This window comes from Pterocles gutturalis, unplaced genomic scaffold, assembly GCF_000699245.1.
Source record: "Pterocles gutturalis isolate BGI_N339 unplaced genomic scaffold, ASM69924v1 scaffold4736, whole genome shotgun sequence".
Lineage (NCBI taxonomy): Eukaryota > Metazoa > Chordata > Aves > Pterocliformes > Pteroclidae > Pterocles > Pterocles gutturalis.
This window is the reverse complement of record NW_010105315.1, coordinates 237,348-252,128: the sequence shown is the minus strand read 5'-3', so window position 1 is coordinate 252,128 and position 14,781 is coordinate 237,348. Positions and strand designations below refer to the sequence as shown.

General features: G+C 37.0%; 1 protein-coding gene across 1 annotated transcript in view; it reads left to right on the top strand.

Annotated features, from left to right (window-relative positions):
• Nucleotides 1–14,781, top strand: part of SRBD1 (S1 RNA binding domain 1) — a gene marked incomplete at its 5' end in the record, with an annotated part of 122,290 nt that overhangs the window by 66,718 nt on the left and 40,791 nt on the right. The window contains one exon of the mRNA XM_010087342.1: nt 3,220–3,302. Coding sequence (XP_010085644.1) covers nt 3,220–3,302 — 83 coding nt within the window. The remainder of the gene's footprint in view (nt 1–3,219; nt 3,303–14,781) is intronic.

The window sequence follows — 14,781 nt, the reverse complement described above, 5'->3', positions numbered from 1 at the left end:
GTAAGAGTCCAGCCAGATGGATTAAATTGCCAGAGTGGAGGCTCATTGCCCCCTGAAAAGATCCATCTATTGCAGTATGCTAGTACTGTAACAAAAAAAAAGTGGTTTTGCCTGTACAAGAGACAGTAGATGCTAATCTTGACTGAATTTGTGCCTAGAGAGAATGTGGACAACTTTTGCCTTTTCCATATTGTGCTCTTTTATTTTGAATTTGGAAAGTACTGGAGTAAAATTGCTGCTTTAGTGGGAATTCCACAGGTAAGCTATCCTGCTGGTATTGGCCGAAGGAGCTACATCCCTTAAATTGTACAACGGACTGTTGGTTGATCTTTGCGCTTCAATATTGTAACTATTAGGCCTGATCCAGGAAAGCACTTAAATGTCCGTATAACTTTATGCATGTGAATAGTTTACTGGTTCCGGTGGGAATACTGGCATACATCTGTGCTGAAGTGCGTTCCTGGATCAGGTCCTACACCTCTGCTAGAAGCCTCCTAGGGATATGACAGCATTGTCAACCTAGCTATTATGACAAGAAGAGTCTAAATTTAACTTTTTAATTGAAGGTTCCTGAGAGAAGGTTATGCTAGGAAAATTCCTACATCAACCTATCCATGTAGTTGTCTATTTTTAAAAGATGTAATGAAAAGAAATGGGGACAGTGAGACACATCTGCCCACAGCTTGTCTGAAATGTAACTTTTGAAATATGTTTTGCCATTAGATGGAACTAAAAAAATTCTCTAAAACACTGTATAGCTATTAAACAAGTTAGTTTAAGTTTGCTGAAAGCCAAGCATAGTACCTATACATAGATGTAAATGCATTCAGAAGAAATACATAGTTTTAAATGTTTCCTGGTTTGGATCAATACTACTTTCATGGGTGTTTTGTTCCACTTTTGTTTGTTAGGTGACGGGTGATAGGTACCACTAGTATTTCAAAGTAATTAATATAAATTATTGTTATAGGTGAGCATTTCTGTAGTAAGCTATACTTGTGTAAGCGATAACCAGTGTACTTACACAGGTTAACCTTTTGTGATTTTTTTTTTATAAGAAGGCATATGTGATAGCCTTTGAATTCAGAAGTTCTCTGTCAGAGAAGCAGGCATATCAGATGTCACCATCACAGTGCTTTCTCAGCCTACCTAGCAAACTGCCATTGTCAGCATATGTTAAAATGGATAATAAAGGATATGAAAAGTCTTGCATGACCAAGCGGTGAACTTCACATTAGCTGTGCATTTAGCAATGCAAATGTTTAAAAGTGAAATCTCTAATGCTACATTTAATCAATAAACTTCAGAGTTGTGGTTTGGGGAGCCTGCATAGCCAATAAATGTTAGGTCTGTCTACTGTTTTGGCTTCAAGTATCAGTGTTTAGTCAAGTCCTTTTCTGAAATGCTGTGAATTCTTTAACACTTGTCAGCAGTGGTAGTTGCTATTTAAGTTAGGGCTGCAAAGATGAATAAGGGACTGGAGCACCTTTCACACAAGGAGAAACTGAGAAGAGCTGGGACTGTTTAGCCTGGAGAAGAGAAGGCTCAAAGGGATCTTATGAATGTGTATAAATACCTGATGGGAGGGCATGAAGAAAAGATAAGCAGAGCCTTATCAGTAGTGTCCACTATCAGGACAAGAGGCAATGGGCACAAACTGAAACACAGCAAGTTCCAGCTGAACACAAGAAACACTTATTTACTGTCAAGGTGGTCAAACATGGGAATGGATTGCCCAGACAGGTTGTGGAGTCTCCACTGATGGAGATATTCAAAACTCAACTGGACGTGACCCTGGGCAATCTGCTCCAGCTGACCCTGTTTCAGCAGGGATGTTAGACAATCTGATGTTTAGGTTGGATGGACCTCTTGAGGACAGACAAGTCTGAATTCTGTAAACGTGCTTATATATTTTTATATATATGTCATATCTATATGTTAATTATAATAATCATCATTATTTTATACTTATGTGTGTGTATAAAATCAGCTATTGACCACTGCAGATACTTCCAGTTTTTCTGATTTAACTTTATGTACATGTTGTTGACCAAACCGCTATACATATACATATTTACTCCTGGCTCCTGTCTGTTCTTCCTCTAACCCTCTCTTGATCTGCCTAAAAATGAATGTAAATGTAAAATAAGTTTTAGGAAATGTCTCTTGGTTTGTTTTTTGGTTTTTTTTAAAGACCTTTGGTCCTTTTTTGGAAAGACTTGCAGTACTTCCAAACACTCCTGTTCTTCATCAGTGTTTACTTCACTAGGTAGAATGAATGTTCTAAGAGCTGCTAAACAAGATAATCTGTTTTGTCTTTACTCAAGAGAAAAAAAGTTTGTAAATGTAATACTGGTAGAGTAGAACTCTTCTAGTTCAGTATATGTGGGAGGGAGCACAGTTGCAAATACTGGATGCAACCCAGTATCTGCAGAACTAGACCGAGGTTGAGAACTGACGTTTGCAAATAAGTATTTTTTCTGATATTTCAGTAAGTAAAGGATTTATCAATAAATACAGGCTTCAAAAATGCAGTCGTGATTCAACACTTGGATTTAGAAGAGCAAAAGTTCTTTCCATATGTTCTTAATGGCACCAAAAATGCTGAAAATTGCTTTTTTTTTTTTTCCTCTCCTAGATGTGGTTGTAATGATGACAGATCGAAAATTTATGTGTTTTGGTATGCAGTTTAGATTAGTAAAGTCCAAGAACCATTTTCAAAGTGAACACTGAATTTTATGGATGGATTATATAAATATATAATTATATATTATATACCTTAGGAAATACTATATATGATAAACAGGCTTGTGAACAGTTACTTTGTTCTTTTTTAAATATTTATTTATTTTTACATATCTGTGTTATAAGGTTAAAGGATATTTCAGAGGTTAATTTTAAATGCTGCATGTGCATTTAGTATGGATACCAGGGAAATATTTTTTTTACTCAGTTGTATTTATTAACTCTGTGGCCTGAAAAAACTTTTTTAATGTCATGATTACAGTCTGAAATCTCCTTAGGTCTTTGCTTGAATTATTCAATTAAAAAGTTTGATTAATATACATTTCATGTCCTGTGTCCAACAGTGAAAAAGGATTATTGATTATTTCCAGGTTTAAAAAAAAGAGATTGAATATGTAAAAGATTTTTAAAAAAATCACATCATTCTGATTTTTAAGATAAAACCCATAGTTGTTTTCTAATTCTGTTTTTCAGTTTCCATAGCTAGACGTGTCCAAGACCCATTAGCTGAGCTAGTGAAAATCGAGCCCAAACACATAGGAGTTGGAATGTATCAGGTAAGATAATACGTACCATTTAATCTAAGTAATATGTCATGATACAGAGCAACACCAAAATGCTGCTTTATAATTGTCAACTAGTTACGTCTCCTTTTAAAAGACATTTGTAGAGTTGATAGAATGGTAGTAAATACTTAGAAGTCATAAACTGCCTCTTTTTTCTTAATCTCTACTTTTAAAGATTGTGATTGAGACTCTGAAATGGCTCTAGCCAGATGTGTAGTCTACTAAAAACATCAAATCAGACAGGTAACCTGATCTGTAAAGCTTTCTCTTTTTTTGTATTGTTATAGCAATGGGGTTTTAGCTCTTTGTGTAAAATACAATGAGATACTGATCCTCCATTTAGAAACCATTAATTTGTACTACTAGATGCATTCCTTCTTAGAAGCTTGTAATAAAGCATTTGTTTTGAAGTTTTTAATTTATTAAAGCTGAGTTGTAAAATGTTTGACAATTCTTATTTTTATACATTTTTGAATGTTGTTTCTGAGACGTAACTTTTACCTTCAAAGTTTCTTTACAATGTGAATAGTATTGTCATTTTATAGTATACTGGCATCAATTCAGGAAAGCATTTAGGCATGTGCTTAAGTCCCATCAAACAGAGAACTAAAGTAATATAGAAAATTCAGCATGTGCTTTTCTCTATATTTTTGAAACTAAAGAATGTGAGTAAATATGAAAGGCTGAACAACATTCAGAACAGAAAGCACAGAACTGTCTAGATCTGTGCTTTCAGGTTGGCACATGAATTAATGCGATAGAATGCAATTAGCAGCCTAGAACCCTTTACTACCACTGCTAAAGGTGGTGTGACAAAGAAAAGTGCTATGAAAAATTTCAAATTTAAGTTATCCTGGTTTGTTTTTAAAGAACTGAGGTCAACATTTTAGTTGGTTAAGGTAGCACTCAGTATTGATTATGCAAGCCTTGCTTGTATTGCTGCAGATCATAAAATGTACTCGTGTTGCTTGCTAACTGCAAAATTTACCGGTAAAACTAATTTACTTTATCTTTCCATATGAACTATACCATAGTTTTTGAGAGAAAATCAGATTCAAGCACTGAAATGCTGTAGATTTCTTTAACATGTGTCCAGATTTCAGTAAAAATGTGCTTTAATGACAGCAATATAAGTCAAGGGGTGGTCATCTGGCAAGAACAGCTTCAGTGTAAAGCATAGGTGGTTTCCATAGTTGTGGAGACACACTGCTTTTTATTTATAACAGTAGCAGCAATTACAATAATGAAAAGTGGTACAGATTTTTGTTGGTCCTTGCTTTACGGAAAAAAGTATTTAAGAGAAAAAAAATCTTGACATGCTGTGTCAGCATATTGAGAAGAAGTTGGTTGTCTTGTTTAAACAAAAATTTGAAAAATAAATTCCAAAATTGAATATTTTACTATTTGAAGTATACTGTGAGTTCGTAAGTATTAGGAACTTGCATTGCTGTGACTAGAAGGTATTGATTTAGATGCAAGCTATCTACTATGGCCCAGGTGCACATCTAAAGAACAAGGCATGGAGTTGGTGGTGGTTGTATGGTTTTTGGAGTATGATGTTATCAGAGGAATGTTGCAATGAATGTATTGCAGCAGCTCACTGCTGCCTCAATGGCTGAGGCTGGCATTATTTACTTTGCACTGAAACAGAGCAGGCAAAGTACCATGTTCCTGGCCCTTTCAGAGAGGCTTCTTGGTCCTCTACAGGTGGTTACAAGTAAGTGCCCAACTGCATTATTTGTTCATGTCCAAATTGGTTGCATGAAAAGTTTCAGATAAATAATTCCTAAAAGCCTGGTAGAGGTAGGCCTCAAAAATTGTTCATTCCCAGCTATCTACTTCTAAGTGTCATCACGGTTTGAATAAATCTCCTGAGATAGATACACCTGCTGTCAGAATTCTTAAGTATCACCACAGAAGTTACAAGATGCTCATTCAAAGATACAGAAATTTCTGAGGTACTGGAGCTTCATGTGACACTGCTGAAAGCAAATTTGTGTTCTTGAAAGCAAAGTCAGAAGCTTTTGGGTGTGAGAGCTCTCTTGTGGCAGGGGAGGGAAAGGGAGAAGAGGAATTAAGCTGTTACGACTGGTTTTCCTGCAGAGAGAACAGTCACTTGCTGGCATCTCAGAGGGCAGCCATGGGAAAAGCTGTTGTGTAATACCAGGAGTGACAGAGTAATAGCTGATATAATCCCTCAGATAGAGAGTATATTAGGTACAGAATTGCATATTATCCAAGTCAATTTGAAAAGCTTTTTAAGCTTTACTTTATAAACTAATTGCTAGCTGTCGCTTTTTATTAATTTCTGGGATGAAATATGTAATGTGCAGTCGAGATGAAAAACATAAGTTTTTCACAGAGAAAGTTACTTTCTTAGCCCACCGTAAACATAGCATTTAGCTATGACCTCTCCTTTCTTAAACACCCTGAAATTGATATTTAAGAATCTGACAAACCCAGGTGTTGGCATTCTTGTCCTGAAGGGCAGGCAGCAATTAGTCCTGCACTCAGCCTCTGTCTCTCTGGGCAGAGGCGGCTGAGGCTGAGCGCTGCTGCCGATGACTGGGGAAGCTGTACAGTACAAGCAGGATGGTAGTTTCTTGAGGGCTGGCTGCATGCTCACTGTGTGTTGATCAAAGTGTGAGCTCCCTGAAGGGAGTGCTCCTGCTTTTTCTGCTACTCCTGCCCAGGTGTCCTGATGCTTTTCTGGTGCTGGTAATGGCTGCGTGATGTCCTGGATGGGCATAAGGGAGGGGCAGCAATGCATAGCTCGGGGAGGAGCAGAGCTGGAGCCCCTGCTTTCACAGCAACCTGAGTTGTGATTGACTTGGAACATGGCCTCTCTCTAAGTTTAAGATAGCCAGAGGTCCCAAACTACTCTACATTAAAGGCAATGGCAGAGACATTAATTCCTGTCTTTTCTGGCAGTTTCCTCTCGGAGGCTGAAGTGAGAGACTGGTGAAGCAGAACCTGCCCGATAGCTTTGTAATAGGACTGTGGCACGGGAACATTGTATGTTCAGCTGAGCGACCCCCCTGGGCAATAGCTGCTGCTGCTGTCAGCAATTACAGTTGTGCTACAGGAGAGTGAAGTGGTCACGTTAAATATGCTGCTCACAAGATGAGCTTTCTCAAAGTCTGGGGAGTGTCTGCCCACCCCAAGTACTGAGTGAAGGGGCAGTGTCTTCTGTAGTTGCTGCTTCCATGGAATTTTGTACCCCTCCCACCTGGCTTCTTGTTACTTCATGTGTGTGTTTGTGAGAATATTGCTGTTTTCTATTTTTTTCTAGCGCAATTTTTCCAAGCAAATTTGCTCATTCAGGTATGGAAAGATGAGTTCCCAGGTAGCAAAAGATGTCTATAAAGTGAGTCCCATCAGTTCAGATTTGTGTTTACTTATTTTAGATGACAAAATTGAAACTTGTACTTGACCACCTGCTTTTATTCTTCTTTCAAGTCATGATTCTGATTTTGTACACTACCAAGAAAATCAGGTTTGTCAGAGAAAAATTAACAGACTCTGGATCTCCTAACAGGTATTTTTTTGAACAAAGAGAAGCACAACCTGATTTATTATGGACTCTCTCAGACTAAATTCCAGTTGCCTAAAGGTCCTTGTCTTCCTTCATCTTTATGTCATTAGGAAAATTGTTTTTTCCTCCCAAACAGGAACCTAGCCAAAATTAATTTATCACCTTCAGGCCATATTACTATGATTTCTTCTGTAGTTGAACATGAAGATGATGCCCAGACTCTGCCTGATACATGAATGTGTTTGCCTTGCCATCTCTCCATGCCAGTTCAAAGCTAAGTTCCTGTCGGCGAAGAAGCAGTTAGTGGCTCAAGACTGTATTATTCTGCAAACTGAATTTTGGCTGATGAATTACCACTACAGTTGTAATGGTCTTGGAAAATGTAGATAAGAACTGAGAACAAAGCTGCTTCACAAAGATTGCAGTTAGGGAATTGAATTCCAGGGTGAAGAAAATGAATAAAAAGTAAAAAAGGTACCTAAAGAGGAAAAAAAAAATTCTTCCTCTCAAAAAGAAACCTAACTTTTTATAGGAGAATAAAACAGCACTAGCATAAACTTTCTGTTCAATGGTCCCCATCAAATAGACTCAAGTAAAGGAGGAACTAAATTAATAAACTTATAATGTGGATTCAGGTTTTGAAATTCTAAAAGGCAGAGAAAGGAGAAATAGTGCTGAGGGACTAAGTTTAGTTGGTCTTCTGTTGTTCATTTAATGTGCAAAATCTCTGGATGCTAAAAAAAGTAACTTCTAGGGAGAGAGCTAGGTAGAGTTCAAACTCATCTGTAGCCCAAGAACAAAATATGTGGTGTGTGTTGAAGGATCAGAATTTTTGACAAGTCATATTTAACATTAAAAAATGTGCACCGTGCCTGATCTTAAAAAGCAACATCATATGTGTTCTTTATAATTTTTGGAGCGCAAAAATATCTGATATGTTTTTGTACATGGTAACATCTTCACTGTTTAACACATCTGGAAAATTAACATCCTAAAAGGATGTAAGAGATAATATATGTAGTTTTGTAACTTCTGAAGTGGCAGGATACTTGATTCCAGATGTAGCTGGAACATTTTGTGTCAAAATTTGTAAACAATACTCTTTAAGAAGCAATTCCTTCAGGAAAAAAAAAAGGTTGATCTAATTCTTGGTTTATTTTCTTTATAATGCTGGCAGGTCCCAATAAATGTTTTATTAAATGACAATGCAACTTTAGGGAACACTTTGAATCAGATACACTTCCTCCTTAATCAGACCAGTTCTGTCTTAATTATGGCATTGCAGATATGAACCACTTTAAAATCTACAGGCAGCTAGTTTAATAGCAAGGGATCTCACTGAAGTTGTATCCTGGTTCCTGTTGGAAAGGAAGAAGGCTTTTTTCCTTTCTCCTAGAAGGCTGTGAAGAGCACTCTCTGCCCTCACGGGCTGTCCCTCTGTGGGTTCTTCCTTTTCCTAAGTGCCAAACCATACTCATGCTGATGATGGACAACTGGTGGGCAGTGGTAGAAGGATGTTACTGGTCTCTCCTGCACAAGGCTGAAACTGCATATAGCCCTTTTATTTTGTTGCATTCTTTAATCTTCCTCTTCCTCCCTCAAAAATGTGTGGCATCACTGCTATCAAGTCTTTCTATACCTCCTGTAGGTGTCAACAGGATGGCTTATTACAAAGGTGTGGTGTTAACCTCATTTTTGACCACAGTATAATTTCAAGTCTTATTACCTTTCTGCACACCAATAATGAAATTTATTTGTCTGAGGCAGACTGTGCATTAGTGTTTAATAGCTATGATTTTAGACATAACTGGGAGGTGAACTATTGTAAAATTTTAGAAATATAAGGAGCAAGAGGACCTCAAGGATATCTCTAAGTGCAAGAGTAAGATCAAATACAGTTGGTTCAGCCTGATAGAACTGTGGGCTGAACAAGCCTATGCATTATTTCTATTTGTTGTCTTTCCCATAAGAAAAGCTAGCTGGTCCCTTGCACTGCAGGTGTTGGTCAGCCTGTTCTTACAAAACCCTAGTGAGGCTGATGTGGTAGCTTTATTTGTTAACCTGTTCTGAAGCATAACAACCTTTGGATATATTTCTTTACTGTCTAAACCAATATTTCAGGTCAACTAAATGTTGTATTGTTTCTCTAACAGTGGAAACTTGAAAATCAGTGTTTAAATAGGAAGCTGCTAACAAAAGGAAAGCTGTGAAATAGTGAGTGCAAACAAGAGTTGTTATAATCTAAACATTGGCCATCGTAAAGAATCTGTGTGGTTTAAGAAAATATGTCTTAATTTTTTTCTTAAAATACAGTTTTTAATGGTGAAATACATGGGACTTTTTATCCTTCTTGTATCTGATTTTGGTTATATATCCTTTGCATAGTATGCTTTTATTTAATATCTCAGAGCAAAGTACTGGAGGTGGCTGATTTTTCAGTCAGAAATGTACATTTTTCACTGAGTGTTCAAGAACTTTATTTCACGACTTCTGTTTTTTTGTTGATTGACCCATAGGGTATATGAGTAGTTAGGTGTGTTACTTGGATAGCATGGGAGAATCACTCATGTATGATGTGAGAATATGATGACATACGATGTGCAAGAGGGTATTTTTTAAATCTCTGAGGTGTGATTGTCAAAACAACCTCAAACTTGAGCTTGCTTTATTAAGCTTATTAAAGCAAAATTGTGTGGGTTTGCAACTTATATTTTTCTGATTAAGGAAATTAGATGTCTTATTGGGTGAGTGGTGCCTAATATTGTGTGATTCACATAGCTCCTGTGGAAACTCAGTTCAGCAGAAAGGTTGTTTGCTGGTCAGAATTGTAGGTTGCAGGTTTCAACACCCAGTTGAACAGCCTGTCTATGAAATGTTTCAGCATTCCTTCTGTATTACTACACTGAATTTATATGTACAGTTAGGCATAGAATGAATCTCTTATGATATAATTGCAGTTTTGAGTCTCGTTTATGCTTTTCTATAGTTGAAATGGTTGCGTAAAGAGAGCCTTTGCTTAATGATTGTCAAAGGATACCAGTGCTCGTGTCTGTGTGTTTTACAGTAATCAGACCACTTATTAATGAATGTACATCACTCCTTTTTGGCAGTGTATGGCAATGAGTTAATTACGGGTGTACATTTACTTGAAAAAAACTTATGAACTATGCTGGTGGACTGGAATCTGGCTGAAACTCTGGGGTATCATGAGAGAAACCTGGGTATTCGGATATTAAAGAAATACCTAAACAGCACAGGCTAGAGGATATGCTGCCACTATTGTAAATTCAAAAAAAAAATATGATAACAGGACAAATTCTGGGCTGCTGCTGTATTTGTCTCTGAATGAACTCACTGAGACTTGAAAGACAGGGGCTTGTAGGATAGTATTTCACAGTGCTCTTAGATCTCCTCTTCAATAAAGGAAACTTAAACCTCTCTGTTAACCTGTAGGCTCCTGCAAAGTGACTATTGCCATAGAAAATTTTTGCAGCATACTGTAAGGACTTGCTTTGAAATTTGTGGAAAAGGAAGAGAAGTATACAAAGTTTTAAGGTGTACAAAAACTTTTTGAGGGATGGGATGTGGTAGCTTTACCTAAAAATATTGTTAAAAGCAGGCAAAGAAAACAAAGCGTCTTGTCAGTAGGGAAAAGGTATATTTCACAAAGAACAAGTGGATAGGTAGGGTGGTGAATACATTTGTGCTTGTTGCATGATTTCTAACACCCAGCAACTTACGGAATCCTTAATTGTTGCATAGCAGTTGTAAAGCATGGGTTGTGTGTGGAAACCAAGCAAAAACCATGTGTGTTTTTGCCTAACACCATTTTTAGGGTAAATCATGTGCTTTTCATTTTGAAAAGTAAAGCCCTGTGAACCAAGCTGTCTGACATACATGAGAGCAAAATCTTTGCAGACAGCTTTGTCACGGAGAAGTAATCACCCTGTAATGTTTTCTGGATGCTTCCTCACCCCAGTGAAGTAGGTGTGCAAAACTTAAGATTCCCTTCCAAATAAGTTATGCCTCTGGCAAGTTTGCGCAATTTAATCTTCAGCAGCAGTTTTGCTGGCTGCCAGGTGTGGTTTATATATCCTGTAACTTGGCAGAGTCTCTTTTTGGTTGTGTCTACCTTTCTCTGGCTGGCAGAGAGAAATCAACTGTCTCATCAGCAAAGCACAAGAAACTTTTGCTAGTCTGTTTTGGCCAGTTATAACAAAGCAAAGGGATATAGAAAGAAGATAACTGTTGTGTTATTACTGATTTGAGTTAATATACTGTATATATTTAGCAGCATCTCCAAGAAAATGTGCCAGATAGCTGAGGTGCAATGCTGCCCCTTTAAGGAAATGAAGGAAAATGTGTGCATGTGTATTTACAAAGCTTGCAAGAGCACAGCAGTATCACTGCATCTGCACATGTCACTCACAAAGCTGCCCATGGACGGCATCTCTTTCCACCATTTTCACCAAAAATGCACTGTAGACAGCGTTTGAAAACTTGTCAGAGATGTGCCTTTGTAAGCAACCCGAACAGCAGGTAATTTTTAGACATTACCGCTAATAATTCCCCCTCTTGCATCGCTGCTATTTTTAGAGAATTTGTATCTGCATACGTGGGGGTTTATAGAGCTGCTGAGGCTTTAGCAAAAGCAGGGGAGCTTCAGGAGAAGTGCTGGTATACTGAGGTGGAATGATCTAAGGGTGTTGATAGGAAACAGCTGCCGGACAGATTTGCCCTCCCTTGTCAGTTTGTTTCTGATTGCTTAATTACCAGCTCTCTTGGCAGAAGTTTGGTAGGAAGTGTTTTGTTGCCATATGCCAACAGACCTGGTGCAAATGCTCTCATGTGGTTTGTCTTCTAATTGTATTAAAATTCTGTGTTACTGTTTGTGGAAAGTGGGTCTAATAGTTGTTTACTTCCAGAGTGCCACAAAAGCAGCAGAATTCCAGAGCAGATTTGCCCAGGTTGAGGGTACCTTCTATGCACGCCTGGTCAATATTTCAGCTATGGTCCAGCCGGGTGGATTTAAACTCTTGGTGAGAAACTGTTTTGGTATGGGAGCCAAGTGGCAAGAGGAGCAAAAAAAATTGCGAGGCTGGAATCCTGCAAATCGGCTTGATGTGGCTTCTCTGTGCATTGGTTTAGAAATGCTTGGTTGACTAAAAGCTGAGAGCAAAGAGGATGATAAAGTCTATCTTTTCAAAGGTATTTTGATTGAACAGTTTCCGAAATGTGTGAGGTGCTGTTGGGTTTCCTGTTTACGTTTCAAGTGTTTAATGACCTTAAGTGAAAATACACAATTTTAGCAATGAAAAATTGTTCAGCTCCTTACATCGAGGTTTCATTTAAATTTTCTTCAATTCATTGCATTTTTGAAACATTCTTTAAAATACTATAGTAAAAAACAGAGCTGCAGATTGCTCTTGGCTTTACATGTATCTATGATGTGATATTTGTGTTCACAGAACTTGCATTTTGGGCTCAAACATTCATCTTCTATGTGAAGTAAGTTAATCTTTAATACATGTTATGAAATCTAGTCAGATATAAGTATTGTAATTATAAAATGGGTTAAACTATGACATTAGTAAAATATCTCTTTAGTATCCGAAGCCAGGTAAAAATGTCAGTGGGAATGTGAATCACTTGCTTTGAATGTGTGTGTGGGGTCAATTTAAACATCATGAATGTAAATATTATTTGTTAGTGGAATTCCGTAGTCCCTGCTTGCTGTGCAGCGGTCATCTGTTGTTTTGGTTTCATGAATTAACAGTATATTCATTTGACTCATAAGGAAAAATACTAATATTATCGTATTTTTTGAGTGATTCTGTGAGTTCATAGCATAGCAGCTGTCAGCTTGATATCTGAAAATCTGGAATCAGCAATAAATTTGTATTCACCTTCAGTAGGAGACCAAAAGTGGCAAGTAAAATTCTGGTGATATTTTAAACCCATAAATGGTTTTATAATATGTATGGTTCTAGTGGGCAATATTATGTAAAGTAAGAACTTGATGTGTTTCACGCTGAAATACAAAAAAGAATTATTCCTACTTATTTTGAACAAATGTGAAATTATGGAATGCTGCAAGAACTCATTCAGAGGTTCACTTGAGCTATGGATTAATTTTTCCCAGTAACTGCTTACTATGAAATGTCAGCAGCTGATAAAAATACTACATTTTATGTTAAAGTTGTGGTGGGGTGGTAGTGTACATATTTGTTTAAATATTGAATCTGTGATAAAATTTTTCCTCTATAAGGCTAGATGAACTTAAATTTATGTAGGATGAATTTAAATTAGTGTTGGTCTTCCTCATAAACCTGTGACAGTTATGCCATTCAATAGATATCACTGAAAATTGTAGTCTCTTTTCACTAAGATGCTATGACATGCAAGATTTCTCTGGTGTTTTGCAATTTGTTGCTTTTTAGATTTTTATCTTGCTAATAACACTTTTTCTAACAAACAGTTTTCAAAAAATCATTTTAGAAACTAAAATCATGTTTCACTAAACAGTGATTAATATCTGTGACCTTTATTTTTGGATCAGGAACATAAATATACACTTTTTTCTGTGTCAGTCATTGTCTAAGATTTCATCTTTGTTCTGCTTTCCATTACATACCATGAATTATATGAAATTAATTTAATCGCTACTCTAAACAGAAATTAAATGTGCCCTAATCCAGAGTTACGTTGCTTGCTTTTACAACTGTAAGTCATAAGTAATTAATTTTCCTTGGAAAATTAATTCACTTACCATTCCCAGTAGCATCATATGTTGACACAGGGTTATAGATAGTTTAATATTTTTGTTCAGCATGTTGGCCTCAACTTTGGAAGACCTTAAAGCAAAACAAATTCAAATTTACTCAACTGTATATAATTCAGGGTTATTTAAAGTGAATGTTGTCTTTATTGCTGTCAACCACCTGACAATGATGGTTCTAAAATTATATTCAGTCTTACAAAAACCTAAAGTCTATGGACAGATGTGACTTATTTCTTCAAAAAAAAGTTTCATGTCAGACATTTGGATAACATGGCCACTGGAATGCCACCAGTAGTAGAAAAATTTAGCTCCTCGGAGAACATAACTATATATCACAAAGACTTAGGCTAGAGGCAATTTTTTTTCAACATGCCTTATATTACTTGAAATGCTAGTAGGTGATTCATTATTTAGGTGATTCATTATTCCTGTTGCACTCAGAAATTTCTAAGTTGACTTAATTTGGACATTGTTTTGTTTCCTCTGTTGCCCTGTACAGAAGGGCAGCTTGTTGAGTGCCGAAGGGGAGCACGGACACATGCGTGGGCAGCCCTGCTGCCCGCAGCTGACGTCTCCCCTTCAGAGATGGCATTGAGCAGTGTGGGCCAGAAGTCTTCCGGAGTGAGAGAGGCAGCTTTTAAGTCTAATCTTTCAAGTTTGCCAGAAGGACTTTTTTTTTTTTCTGTGCAGCTCAATAAAACATGGTGTTTATTACTATGGTTTATTTTTATTTATTTAAGTCTCCCTGGTGAAACTCCAGGGCCGGCAGTGTTGCAGTTCAAACAAGCAAGGCTTGTTTTATAAATGTCGCTTGGTGGGTTGGTGGCTGCATTTTGCCTGAATGCAGGGGGTCAGTGTCAGTGGCGTTTAATTTAGAATTTTGAGGGCAGAAAGTAGAAATTGACATTTAATTCCAGTGTAAAGTTACTGCTGGATCAGGCATGAAAATATTATTGCATTAGCAATCACAGGAAGAAAATAAACTATGAGCACACTGACAATATACAGTGGTATGGCAGATGTATGAAATAGAGCAGTAGGTGGAAGAAAACACTTTCTCCAATGCTTTTTTCACCACTACACATTTATATAAAGTAGACAATGTACAGAAAAGTATTCTACTAATAGCATTAGGTCGTACTAATAGAATTAGG